The following is a 13,758-nucleotide window of genomic DNA, read 5'->3' as shown; positions in this document are numbered from 1 at the left end:
CCAACGGTGTTTTGAACTGTACCTAGAACACGGTTCGTGCTCCCACTGTTCCAAAACCCCTGACCTAGTTTAAACCTCCGAATGCACTCAGCTACATCCCGGTGGCTCCAGGATTCACACTTGCAAAATGAATCCACTTAGCTCTACCCGATGCAGCGAGCCAAGACTTTAATACTCGGAAGTTGGTTCCCTTCTTCCAGCGATACATAAACTTGTACCTTCCCAAAGTCTTCAATAAGATTCACCAATACTTCACTACAGTGGGTAACATGAAATGAAGTATACCAGAATCTCGAACCCAAGAGTCTCACTGCCTTCACTGAGTCCCAATGCATCAACCCAGACACATTCTCAGAAGCAGAATTCATTATCTTTTGACATTGACTCTAAAGAATGTCACGAACCTCCATGCAGCTCCACGAAGTCAACTATGCCCAGCTCCCACTGTCCCTGTTATCCCAACCCATTACCAAAACCAACATTCTATGAGATTATCCCCGATCGTACTTTTCCCGGTAAACGTGTTCACCCAGCACAAGATCCCGGATCCCCTCAAATGTCGAACTGCTGATCACCACCGAACAAGAAATAATTTCATAGTTCCAGACCAGCTAACCGGCAAACGGTTATAACTAACAGCAGTAGAGCTTTACCGAAAGCAAACGGTACCAAGGATTCCGCGATTGTACACCCGATCAGCTAATCCTAACCGAATAAACCTTTCAACCTGACTTCCCTTTTTTTTCACTTATGTCGTCACCAGCACACCAGAATCAGAATACTTAAAACCCAAAGCATTCCAACCTGCTAGTTCCATTTTCACCTGTTTTATCCCACAGTACCACATCCAAGTTCCTTTGACAAAACCAACCAACCGAAATCCAAACCGGTCAAACCTTCGATCATACCCATCCCGTCTTCAGCTATAACAATAGCAATCAGGAAACAAATCGAAACAGTGAACACATCAATGGTACGAGCCAGAACTTGACGGATGTTCTCTACCGAACATTGTCAACTGACCGATTTGCTCCTACAATAAACTTCGCAGACAAATCTAAACCCAAATATTGATTTTCACGTAACTCGGTTCTCAAACAGTTGATAATAAACAGTCAACAGAAACTAACTAAATCTCTAACCTTTATTCGACGAATCCAAGAGTTTTATAACCAAACCCTAATCGGCGGCTTCAAAGAGATTAACCTGGTACTATAAACAAAACCATTTATACCCGCGATGTCATAACCCGAAACACCTGACCCGACCTTCACCTGCAAAGCCCGAGTGAAACCTGCAACTCCAAGAAGTCCAAAACAGGAATTCTAATTGCAAAATCACCCGGAAAACCGTCCCAAACAGCCCTGAAAAACAGCCCCGAACAGCCCTGTTAACCAGAAAAACGAAGATCTCTGACAATACTGTTCACCGCCGGAATCACTGTTCACGGCCGGATACTGTTCATGCCGGATACTGTTCACCGCGGCACTGTAGCGGCGGCACTGTAGCAGCCCTTCTCAAACCAGCCTCTTCTACCTTTTTTCTCGATCGATACCCGTGCAAAACCGTGTGTAAACAACGAGCCAAAGCTCTGATACCACTTGTTAGGAACAAAGCGGCGCAGCGGAATCAACACACACACACACACAAACGATATAAACACGCGGTATAGAAAAATAAACGACACAAGAATTTTACGTGGTTCGGTCCCAGTGGGGGACCTACGTCCACGGGCTGCAACCAGGTTATTTCATTAAGCTCAAGGCACACAAGATTACAATTACAACTAGGGTATATATAGACTAAATCTAGGGTTCCTAACTTGTTCTCCAAGTTAGGCCCAAACAAATAAGATGGGACCCATTAGGGCCGGCTAACCCTAATTAGGGCCGGCTGCCCTAATACCCTTTGTTCGAGTCTCCAACCCTAACAACTACAATATCTTTTTATGTGTGTGTGTGTTTTTATATATGTGTGTATATTAAAAGTTAAATTGTTATAAAAAACAGTTATAAAGAGCTCACTATTTTAAATTATTTAGTTCCAGGCTAATCCAACATGCTAATGTCTATGATTCAACTTTTGATGAATATATTTGGTGTCCATATGTTTTGAGTGGTTTAGGATATAATATATTGATTTACTCAACGTGAGAGGTGTGTGTATATTTTAATCTTAATTAAATAATTAATTATGAATCACCGTCCACCTTTGAAAATTAGGTTTGCTTTTGGACATGTTAATCACCTTTCAAACTATTTTTATTCTTTCTTTCTTCTTTTCTCTTTTATATTCTATCACTAACAGATAATCTATCTTTGTATTCTATCCTATTGATATAGATAATCTCTCCTTGTATTGTATCCTATAGATATACTATAGATATAGATATAGGGTCATAATTATGAACTAGGGGATCAAATAATCAACACTACTACACACTTTTTATGGTAAATTATGTGGGTATTGCCAGATACCATATTTTTCTTTAAACCTACAAAATTTTGAAAACTAACCCTAATATATCCGAATACTCATTCATAATCCATCTCGAATTACTTGTATTTATTGTTTTCCTGTAGGTTCGAATATCTTTCTCTATACTAATTAACACCCGCTTTTAACAAGACATTAGAGCATTCACATTTCATCCCCATCTCTAACCCATATTAAATTAATACCACTTTTAACAACACGTCCATCATCCCTATCTCCATACCACATATATACGTATGTAAAAGCAAAAGCAAATCAATTCCCTAAATTTGATTATCAATATTCATTCCCCGCATCATTATTCAAATATTTTTTTATGGTGAGTGTGAATGGTATAAAAAGACAAACAAAGAAATATTATTCAATTGAATAGAAATAAATAAATGAAATGAGTTAAAAAGTGAGAAGTAATTTAGAAAAATGTAACTCTTAGTTAAATTTTAGGGGTGGGAATGAATGTTAATTTACAAAGCATTAAACATGTTTCAAAAGTATTAAAAGTATTTTAATTAGTACACTCATGTAAATTTTCCTCAAATCGAGTCTCGTCGATTTTTTTGTGCGTTAAGAAACCAATGGAGGATAAGATGTGGGGAGTCAAGATTTGCAATATATGTTGTTAAGTTTAAAAAAATAAAAAAACGCTAATTATATTAAAATTTTAAAAATAACAAATAAAATTTGCGTCACCACTTAACGTCAACATAAAAAAAAAGATAAAAAAATTTCATAAACAAAAAAGAAAAGGCTAAAAAATATGTTAAAACCTTTAATTTAATAAAAGTTGAGCGATTAATTGACACGATTTTTAAACTTGAGTGATCTAATTGAAACATTTTTAAAACTTGGTTACTTATAAATAATTAAACTTGAGGTGATTAATAAGTTTTTTAAGCCTTAAATGGGTCAGGCCTGCTTTTTTAGAACTAAACATAGGGCCTCGGCCCCATACTCATATATAACGGGCCTGTTTATCAAAGTTAACTTCAACCTTTTTGTTCAAATTTTATATTCATGTTTCAAATTTAAAAAATTTTGAGCTGATGATTTAATAATTTTAGAATAGTTTTATAAATGCCATACATTAATGGTATCATCAATATCACAAAAGATGTTTACAAAACATCTCAGGTTTTGTTTATGTAAAAACAAATGGTGAAAAGAAAACAGTTAAAGTTTGAAAGTAGAGGTGCTCTTTAGGTTAATTTTTTGGGTTTCGGGTTGGCTTGTTTGGGTTTTTTTTCAGGAAAATATGACTCAATAACCGACTCATATAAATTCTGTTTGGTTGGGTTCGGGTTGTTCGGTTTCCGAGTTTAAATGCAAAATGACAAAAAAAAGGGATTTTTATTCATAAAATAACATCATGCTACTAAATAAGATCATGAAAGTTCAAACATCATATGACGTATGATGATGTTCAAAAGTCCCAAAACAACCATACAACATAAATTTCAAATACCAAAGACTCCAAACCAAAACACATCTATAAAGAAAAAACAGTAAATTTTCGGTCTGTTTCGTGTTTTGGGTTGTTCGGGTTTGCTGTTGAGAAAAAAATGACCCGATAACCGACCCATTTAATGTTTGGGTTTTTCATGTATTTTCTAATTCGGGTCCGAGTGGCTTCAGGTCGGGTTCGGTATTCGGGTACGGTTAAAAAACACACCTCTACTAAAAAACTATCAAGTTTATTACAAACAAACCTCCCCACACCCTCTAGAGAGGCATAACCACCTTGTCAAGAGTGAGTTGTCCGATAGAAAACAACTATGTTTTGCAAGTATTAATGCGACATTGGACTCGAACACTAAAGACGCGTACCATCTATAGGCCTTCGTTTAGATGTTCGACGTCTAACGGTTTCAAAGTGTATTGAGGTGTTGGAATAAAGTCTATTAGACTATTACTCATATTGTGACCAAGCAAGAAAATTTACAGATTCTCATTATAATTCGGTGATCCAGTTTACGACAAACCATACCCCGTCTCTCAAATACTAAAATTACGTGACCCAATGAGAGCATAGTCGTTGTAGACTCGAAACGTACATCGCCTTTAGTTTATGCTCCTCCGAGGCTAACATTGTTAGGTGCGCGTAAGTGCACAATGTATTGATGTACCATGTAAAGTGTAATCCTAGTGGCTTATTAGTCGACACTCAGCCTCGGTCCGTGAAAAGCAACATAAAGATAATGTTCTAGTACCGAGGTTGAGTACTGTGTCATAACTCATACAACTATTGGGATTCACTAGATTATATTTTTTCTTCACAAGTTGCGGTTATCTCATTCCAGCCCGCCTACTCTAGGGCGTGACAATATAAGTGCCACCTACTTAGCTGTCAATCCGGTATTTCACTAGCGCACTAAACCCTTGTTCATGATCAGTGGCGAAGCTTGGACTACGATACCAGGGGGCCTGACTCAAAATGTATTAAAACAATTCACAAACGAGGGGGGGCAGGCTCAACATTTCGATTGAAAACGGCTAAATTTACACTACTTATAAAAAATTTCATACGAAAACGAGTAAATTTACACTACTACGCAAAATTTCAGGAGGCCGGGACCACCCTGGCCCCTAACTATACTTCGCCTCTGTTCATGATACGGTGTCATCACAGAGACTCCATGACTTCGTTACCTCCCTATGATCGTTCAGATTGTGTCTATTTTTTTTAACCAGAGGGTTATCGCCCACTCGCTACCCAACTATTCGAGTCAACATTCACGTTGCTCCGAAGGTTATGTTTCATGTACATTTCTATAACAGGGACATCTTTCGACAAACTTATAATACGGAAAAACAAATTTGCGTATAAGTAATCAAACATACATATAAGTTTTCGTCAAAGTCGTGACGAACATTAAATCAATAACACAAGATAATGTTTTCTTAAAACAATTTTACTTGAAGCAAATTCTTCAACAAGAACATAACACTTACCATTATTTTTTAGCAAACTTTTGAGCTTTTTCATCAATCCAAGCTCTCATGTCTCCCAACACGAGCTCAACCGCATCATCGGGTTCGCCTTGAATCAACGAGTGGTACATTCCTTCATACAGCTTCAACGTCTTATCTTCCTTCGGAGTTGCAGCCTGTTCATACAACATTTCTGATCCAGAATGGCACGCGAGCCCATCTGCTGTCCCATGCGCTACAAAAAATGGCACGGTCACCTTATGGAAGTTGTTCTGTACGTAATTTGTCACTCTGACAACCTCCCGCATCGTCCCCACCCTCGGTTTTCCTGTGTATCGTTTCGGGTTCACTGCTATTATCTTTAGCTTCTCGAAATCCTTAATTGCCTTCGCCACCATTCGATTTTCTGGCATCGCGGCCCATGTGTCTGCCAGTCCGAACAGTAGCCCGTACATTGTTAGATGCAGCTTCAATTCCGAAACAAACAGAATCGTAAGTAGGTCACATATTTAATTTATTTAATTGTCATAGTTGAAACTAAAATCGAAACCGGGGTGAGCAAAAACTGAAATGTTAACCGAAAACTAATGAAGCAGTGCAGAAACGAATTTAACTGGAAACCAATGAAACCAAACCGAATTTAACCGTAAACCGATTACGAAAACGGAATTAGCCGAAAATCGGTTACGCTTATTTTTTGTGTACCCTTGATTAATCAAAACCGAACCGAACCATTAGTATTTTCATATAAATGTAGCTTTTATACCACAATTTTCGTATACTTTCGCCGAAAACCGAATTGACCAATTAACCAAAAACGAAATTAACATAAAATCAGTTACAATTTTTGTTTTTGTGTATCCTCGGTTAACCAAAACTGAACTGAACCATTCATATGAAAATATATTTCTAACCGAAAATTGGTTACGACCTTGTTTGTGTACCATCTGTTAACCGAAACCAAGCTGAACCATTCATATTTTCATATGTTCAAAAAGCTAAAGGTTCATAGCTCGCTCGAAAAAAGCTCGAATAAACGTAGCTAAAAAAACTTGATTTGAAACGAAATGAGCCGAGTCAGCTCATTTTTGTAACCAAGTCGAGCTTGACTCGGGTCATGGCTCAGCTCGTTGGTTTGATCTTAGGCTGGTTTAACTTTGAGCTCAAGCTCGAGCCGAGCTGCCTCGTTTAACTTCGAGCTCAAGCTCTAACCCACCCTGACTCGACTCATGGACAACAATTCATATATTTACTAACTTTTATATCCCATTTTCATATACTTTTTGCTTTTATACCTCCATTTCATGTATTTCTAAGCAAAAAGTTGGTTGGATCATTAACTGATCTAACCGAACTGAACCAAAAAAAAACCCACACACCAACCGAAATAATCGAACCAATTTCGGTTTCGGTTTCAGTTTTGGTAATGAATTTAAGAAAGCCAAAAAATGGTTATCGGTTTCGGTTATGAATAATAACCGAACCGATTTCGATTATTAGAGGTGCACAAACATATTTAAAACTCAATTAAAACTCAAAACCGACTTGGGTTGAACTCCGGTTCGGTTCGTGTTTTGATCGGTTTCGGTTTGAATTTTGACTGGTTTTTGCCAGTTTCAGTTCGCTTAACCGGTTTGGAACCGATTTCGGTGGAGAAAATTACAAAGCGTTCCAAACCTCCGGTTTCTACATAATCAATTCCAATCATGTTTCTACATAATCGGTTTCAAACCGAACGGTTTCTGTTTGGTTCGATTTATTAGTTCTTTTGCCCACCTCTATTCGATTATGAATAAAAATCGAACCAATTTCGTTATCAGTTGGTTTCGGTCATGGATTTTCCAAAATCTTAAACAAAAACATAATCGGTTTCAACCCAGTTCGGTTTCTGTTCGTTCGATTAACCGGCTGTTTTACCCCCTATTCGATTATAAATAAAACCCGAACCAATTTCAGCTATCAGTTAATTTCGGTTACGGATTTTCCAAAAACCGAAACCGATCATCAGTTTCAATTATAGACAAAAAAAACCGAAACTAACTAAACAATTAAAACTTTGAAACCGAAACTACCTTGGAAGGAACCATGGCTTCGGGAATAACAAAAAGCGGGGAAGTAAATATCACACCATTCCACATGTCAACATCCGACTGAAAATACATAAGCAAAGTAATCAACCCACCCATGGACTCCCCAAACAAGAAAGCTGGCAAGTCTTTATACTCCGTACTTTCCCGAACACTAACAAAGAACTCAAGCGACGTAGCAGCCGCTTTATCCATGTCACCAATATACCCATGCAGTCCGTCGGAGCGTCCGTGACCAACAAGGTCCGCAGCGAAGACCGCGTAGCCCCACTGGGCGTACGCGATGCAGGCTTTCTGGAAGCACCAGGATGAGTCGGAGCCGTAGCCGTGGGTCATGAAGACGGTGGCTTTGATGGGGTGGTTGGTTGGGAGCCAGGATTGGGTGAAGATGGTGGTGTTTGTGGTGGTTTGGTAGTGGGAGGTGGAGTGGGTGAGGTTTTGGGAGTGGTAGAATTGGTCTTCTGGGGTGTCGCCCCAGAAGAATGGTGGGGGTGGTGGGAGGGGTGGGAGGGTTGGTGGTGGCATGGCGGGTGAGTGGTGGTTGGTGGTGGTGGTGGTGGTGGTGATAATAAGAGTTTAAAGGAAAGTGGGATGGGGGTAGGTGGGTGTATGTATAGAGGATGGGTTGACTAAAAGTAAAGTAACGGACAATTGTCTGTATGTTCACTTGATTGATTCAATGTGATTATTAAGGAATAAACCAATTACCAACCGACAAATAATCATATTTTAAAAGAATAATAATAACCCTATGCGTAGTTGAGGAGCTACAAATTGGGATGTTTTGCATCGTTTGGCGCCCAGTCAGTAAGGGGTGAAAATTTGTTTTTAGGGTGTAACGGTGTAGGAGCTACAATAATAATATAATAATATATATATACATATATATATATACATATACATATATATATATATACATATACATATATATATATATATATATATATATATATCTTACACACACATATATATAATAATAATATATGCAAACAACACAGACATGAGGGCGAGAAGAACCCCCCGGCCCCTTTTCGCCCACTTATCGTCGGGGGGGGGGGGGGGGGTCGCGCTTCTTCTTGCCCCATTTCACCCAAACTCGAGTCCCACTGCATATTGTCTAACGAATAAAGTCTGGTTATCAATGGCTCAATGGTAGAGCACTCACTTTATAAGTGAGAGGTAGAGGGTTCAAACCTTACTATCACCAATTTATATGGAAGATATGAGGGATGACCCTGGCTTGCCAGGGTTCGAGTCCTAATCTCACCCGGTTTTACCGGCTCCTCGCTGTGGTGCCATTTGGCGAGCGCGGGGGTCAGGTTTTATCCGGTAAATCCCTCAATAGGTGGACCGCTAGGGGCTCTGTATGTCCGGAATAGTGGCTGGCTCGGGCTACCTTTAGCCAATGAGGGTCGCGTATGGAGTACCCGACGTTACTTAGTTGGTAGTTAAAAAAAAGAGTAATTTAATGGTAAAGCTTGTAAATGAATCGAACGCTCGGTGAACTATTCAGTAAAAAGATTGTTTATTTAATAAACGAACGAATACGAATAAAAATTTTGTGTTTGTTTAATTAAACGAATGGATATATACACATGTTCCATTCATTTATTTATTCAGGTTATGGGTGTCGCCACATAAGAAAGGTGGCAGTGGTGGTGGGGTGGTTTAAGATTTTAATTTTTAGAAAGTCGGTAGGGAGTAGGTGGGTGTTGAGGATGGGTTTGGTTAAAGTGAAAGAATGGACAATTGTATGTTGATTGCTTTAATCTGATTAAGGAACAAACCAACCGACAAATAAACTTTTTTTCTTTTTATATTGGTTTTATTAATTCAAATATCAGTATTTTGTTTGTTCCTATCTTTATAATAAATTAGTTGGTTGCTGAGGGTCTTATCTTTTAACATATTTGTTATAAGTTTATAAGTTTAAAGGAGAAAGTGGGAAGGGAGTAGGTGGGTCATGGGTGTAGAGGATGGGTTTGACTAAAAATGAAGGAAATGATAAAATTGTTGATTAGTTGATTAAATGATTGATTCTGGTTTATTTTGGTGTTTAAGTATTTAATTGGGCAAATGATTGATATTAAAAGGAGGATAGTACAGCATTAAACGTAACTCGTCAATGATATTAAAAAGGCTTGGGTTATATATACATCATGTTGGTTATTCACACACCAGAGTAGTCTATACGAGTCGTATAGGCTCAATACGGCTCGTATAGGTGCATAGTCAAGTCATTTTCAAGCAGAAGTGTCAGGTTTTATTCTTTTGTATCGTATAGCCCCTATATGGCTCGTATAGTGCTATATGACTCGTATAGGGTCTATTTGACTCGTATAGTTTTTTTTTCAATTTTAAAATTACAAAATATTAAAAATAACACCCGAGTTGGTTATAAAATAAAAATATACATAACAACCTACGTACAACATGAGCGTTTCGAGGTAACGACTCTTTAGTTTCATTAGTTGGTGTAGATGTTTTGGTTCGTGTTAACTCAGCTTTTGAAATATATCCTTTATAATTTATAATATTATAGTTGTTTAATGCCTTATAGACACATGACATGCTGTATATACGAGCCGTATAGACCTTATACGGGTCGTATAGGTCAGACGAGTTACGTAGGCTATACGAGCTGGAAAATCTATACGGCTCGTATAGGGTCTATACGGCTCGTATAGACTGCAAAAAGTTGCCACACTGACACGTTCGTACGCAGGTCTATACGACTCGTATAGGCCCTATACGAGCCGTATAGCCTTATTCCCACACCAGGGGACCGTTGTATGCATAGCATGACCCTATTAAAAATCAAAAGGGAGTAGGGTACTAATAATGTTCGACTTTTTTAAGGATAAGGAAACTCTTTAAATGAGGTAGTGACTAAATTCACATTAGAGGTGATCAAAAGAACCGGTTAACCAAACCGACATGTCGAAAATTAAACAGAATCCGAACCGGTTTGAAACTAATTATGTAGAAACCGGTTTGGATCGATTGAAACCATAGGTTCGAAACCGATTTGTAATTCTTCACTGAAACCGGTTCGAAACGGTTAACCAAACCCGACCAAAAACCGGTCAAAACCATAACTAAAACCAATAGTAACATGGTCAAGAAACCGGTTTCAACCCGAACCACCACCATCTCCTCCGTGAGATTTGGAAAAAGTTTGAATTCCCCTCTATCCACCATTGATTCACCACCACCTCATTTCTTTGATTCACCACCACCACCACCTTTTTAAAATATTTACACTATCTCCAACCACCGTCGCATTCACCATCTCCGACCAACGTCGTATTCACCATCTAACATCACCATATCCGGCCACCGTTGTCTTCGTGCTAGCCTCCATTTCGTGGTGAACCAACGATGACATCTTCTAACATCAACATATTTGCATTTGTCGTCTTCTCCGGTTTCCGGTAAGTGGCGGTGGTGGTGAATCAATGGTTCAGTCGTTTTCTCCGTTTTGTGGCAAGTGGCGGTGGTGGTGAATCAATGATGGAATGAGGTGAATTAAATTTTTTTCAAAAACTCACTAAGAAGATTGTTTTGGTTTGAAATCTCACGAGTAAGACGGATTTCCTTTGAAATCTCACGGGTGGGGGGGTCAACATCTTTACACGTGCCAATATTTCACTGGGGGCGAAAACCATCGACGGGAAACCAAATATCACGACGGAGATGGATTTTGATGACCTAATCTGAAAAGTTTTGAAACTTTTGGCCTATTTTGAGACTTTCTCTCCTCAATGGCCTATTTTGAAAATTTTTCCTTTTTTTGGTCTATTGGTTTTTAACTTTTTATGAATGACAACTTTTTTTTTTCGTTACAAATTGGTTGCCGATGGTCTCATCTTTTAACGTACTTGTTCACATTGATGCACGACTAAAAGAATCTTAACGTTGTTAGTTGCAGCCTTGCAAGTTGCCGGAAAAAAGTTTTTGGCCGACGAACTCACATTTTAAACTCAACTTTTTCGTCTCAAACATCTCTTTAACCTTGAGTTGAATCTTTAGGAACCTTTTTTCTAGTAAAAGTCTCAATTATTAAGGCCACCAGAACCATCGAATCCATTAGTGGTGGTGGTTGGTTGGTGGTGAGTCAGTTGGTGGCGGTGGCAATGTTCAGGTGTTGTTCAAGTTAAGTTATTGGACACAAAATGTGACTTTTCCGATCGAAAGCATTTTTTCGGCAACCTGCAAGTAACAGTGTCAGGATTCTGTTAGTCGCGAACCGTTAGAAACAAATACGTTAAAAGATGAGACCGTTAGCAGCCAATGCGTTAGTTGGGACTGACAACAACTAAAAGATGATAGTTGAGATTGATAAAGTGTACCTTTTTTTTAAATAACAACGAATAATGTCTGGCTATCCGGAGTAGCCCAATGGCAAAAGATGATCTGTACACTCGCGATTGCAAACAACACTGGGTATCCCAAACTCACCATCGTATTATTCAGGGAAAACCAGCCGCTCGAAGACCTATTGCGGTACAAAAAAATATGGTTAGGGTCGAAATAAAAATATTGCAACATTCCGTCTAAATCTTCACTTCCCATAAGTGAAAGTCATTGGCGATGAGTGATGATATTAAAAACAGAATACTACAATATAAACATAAAACTCATCAATGTAATTATTATAAATCAAAAGGCATTTAGTTAAAGAGCATTAACGTGTTGGATAAAGTTGTCTTCTTAAGTGTGATTTCAAGGTTTTTGTGTTTTTATCGTTTATGACTTTATGCAATATCTTGTCCATGTTTATTGACTCATTTCCAGCTGTTTTAAGTCATGTTTATCTTGTGGATTGTTTATCCCTTACACTCAATCCTTTAAATTTTCACCAAACTAGTAATTTCACCTTTTCTATTTAGAAGATAGGGAAAAAGCTATGAAAAACCAACCAACTTTCAATGTTTGCTTACAAAAGTCCCTCCATATTTTTTTGCATATAAAAGTCCCTTTATATGGTATTTTTCAACATAAATATGAAATTACTTATTATGGTATGTTTATTATCTACTGGGACTAGTTGTGTAGTGATCTCTAAAACACAAAAATCTCTCACCATAATATATATATATATATATATATATATATATATATAACCATACCACCGTTCTTTCTCCATCATATTTGGCATTCAATATATTTTGGATCTTTAGTTCTCTGTTTCCCTAACTCCAGATACAAAACTAATTTTGTTTTTAAAATAAAAGAGGTTAAATTTAAAGATATTAGGGTTACATAAACTACTATTGAAGAACATGTGTGTTAATGTCTGTAGTTAGAATGTGGAAGGTGAAGATAAAACATAACTAATAATCATCTTGGAATATAGTAAAAGAGGACGCATAAATTAGAGATTCGATCGAACCGAGATTCGATCGAACCGATGTGAACCGAAAAATCCAAAATTGAGATCGATTTCAACAATCCGGACTCTAGAAACCAATCCTCAACAAAATCACCATTGGTGAGGAAAAAATCATCCGCCACATCCTCAACGCCGTTGTACGACACATCTCGTAGCGGCTTATCGGTGTCGATACAAACCGATTCAACAACTCTCGAATTCGATACGAGATTTGAGGAAAATTGACTTGAGAGGCATAATCCTAGACCTTGTTTTGATGTACCAAAATCAATGAACACTGAGAGGATTGATCGATTCGAAGTTCTAACATAACTAAATGGTGAGAGATTTTTGTGTTTTAGAGATCACTACACAACTAGTCCCTATAGATAATAAAACGTATCATAATAAGTAATTTCATATTTATGTTTAAAAATACCATATAAAGGGACTTTTATATGAAAAAAAATATAGAGGGACTTTTGTGAGTAAACATTGAAAGTTGGTTGGTTTTTCATAACATTTTCCCTAGAAGATAATGCATTCCATTTTGGTTCTTTCTATATTTGTTGTCTTCAATAATAGAACATTTAGAAGACTTTCCTCATAAGATAGGCTCCACCTAGCATTTATTTAAATTTTTTTTTTTTTGAAATGAAATCCTTTTATATATAACACAAACCAAATTACATCTGGATAATGAGTAAGCGAGCAACAAGCTGCGCCGCTATCCCCTTTTGAATTCAAAAAACATTACATAAACTTCTGATTTTATAGAAAGTTTTAAGCTAAAACTTATTTGAAAGACATCATGATTTTATAAAAATCATTTTATTTATTAATCTTGTTATCTTTGTTAGGCTATGTGTAGTG

At 37.5% G+C, this 13,758-nt stretch overlaps 1 protein-coding gene across 1 annotated transcript; it reads right to left on the bottom strand.

Moving 5' to 3' along the window:
* Positions 1-5,347: 5,347 nt before the first annotated feature.
* Positions 5,348-8,038, bottom strand: LOC143538126 (caffeoylshikimate esterase-like). The gene is made up of 2 exons (XM_077031747.1): positions 7,497-8,038; positions 5,348-5,891 (listed from the first exon to the last, which is right to left on the bottom strand). Exons 1-2 carry the CDS (start codon positions 8,034-8,036, stop codon positions 5,448-5,450), a joined length of 984 nt encoding a protein of 327 aa, XP_076887862.1. The 5' UTR covers positions 8,037-8,038; the 3' UTR covers positions 5,348-5,447.
* Between the last annotated feature and the right edge of the window lie 5,720 nt (positions 8,039-13,758).

The sequence above is a fragment of the Bidens hawaiensis genome, unplaced genomic scaffold (assembly GCF_021521415.1).
Source record: "Bidens hawaiensis isolate Kalapana, Puna unplaced genomic scaffold, B.hawaiensis_p1.1 tig00000780_1, whole genome shotgun sequence".
Classification (NCBI taxonomy): Eukaryota; Viridiplantae; Streptophyta; class Magnoliopsida; order Asterales; family Asteraceae; genus Bidens; species Bidens hawaiensis.
The sequence above is the reverse complement of the archived record's forward strand: the minus strand, read 5'-3'. Positions and strand labels throughout refer to the sequence as shown.

Bases quoted from the DNA above. Each gene is read 5' to 3' on its own strand.
- LOC143538126 (XM_077031747.1), bottom strand. From the start codon at position 8,036: ATGCCACCACCAACCCTCCCACCCCTCCCACCACCCCCACCATTCTTC. The intron at 5,892-7,496 runs GTAGTTTCGGTT...TCGGAATTGAAG, and splicing joins AAGCCATGGTTCCTTCCAAG to CTGCATCTAACAATGTACGG.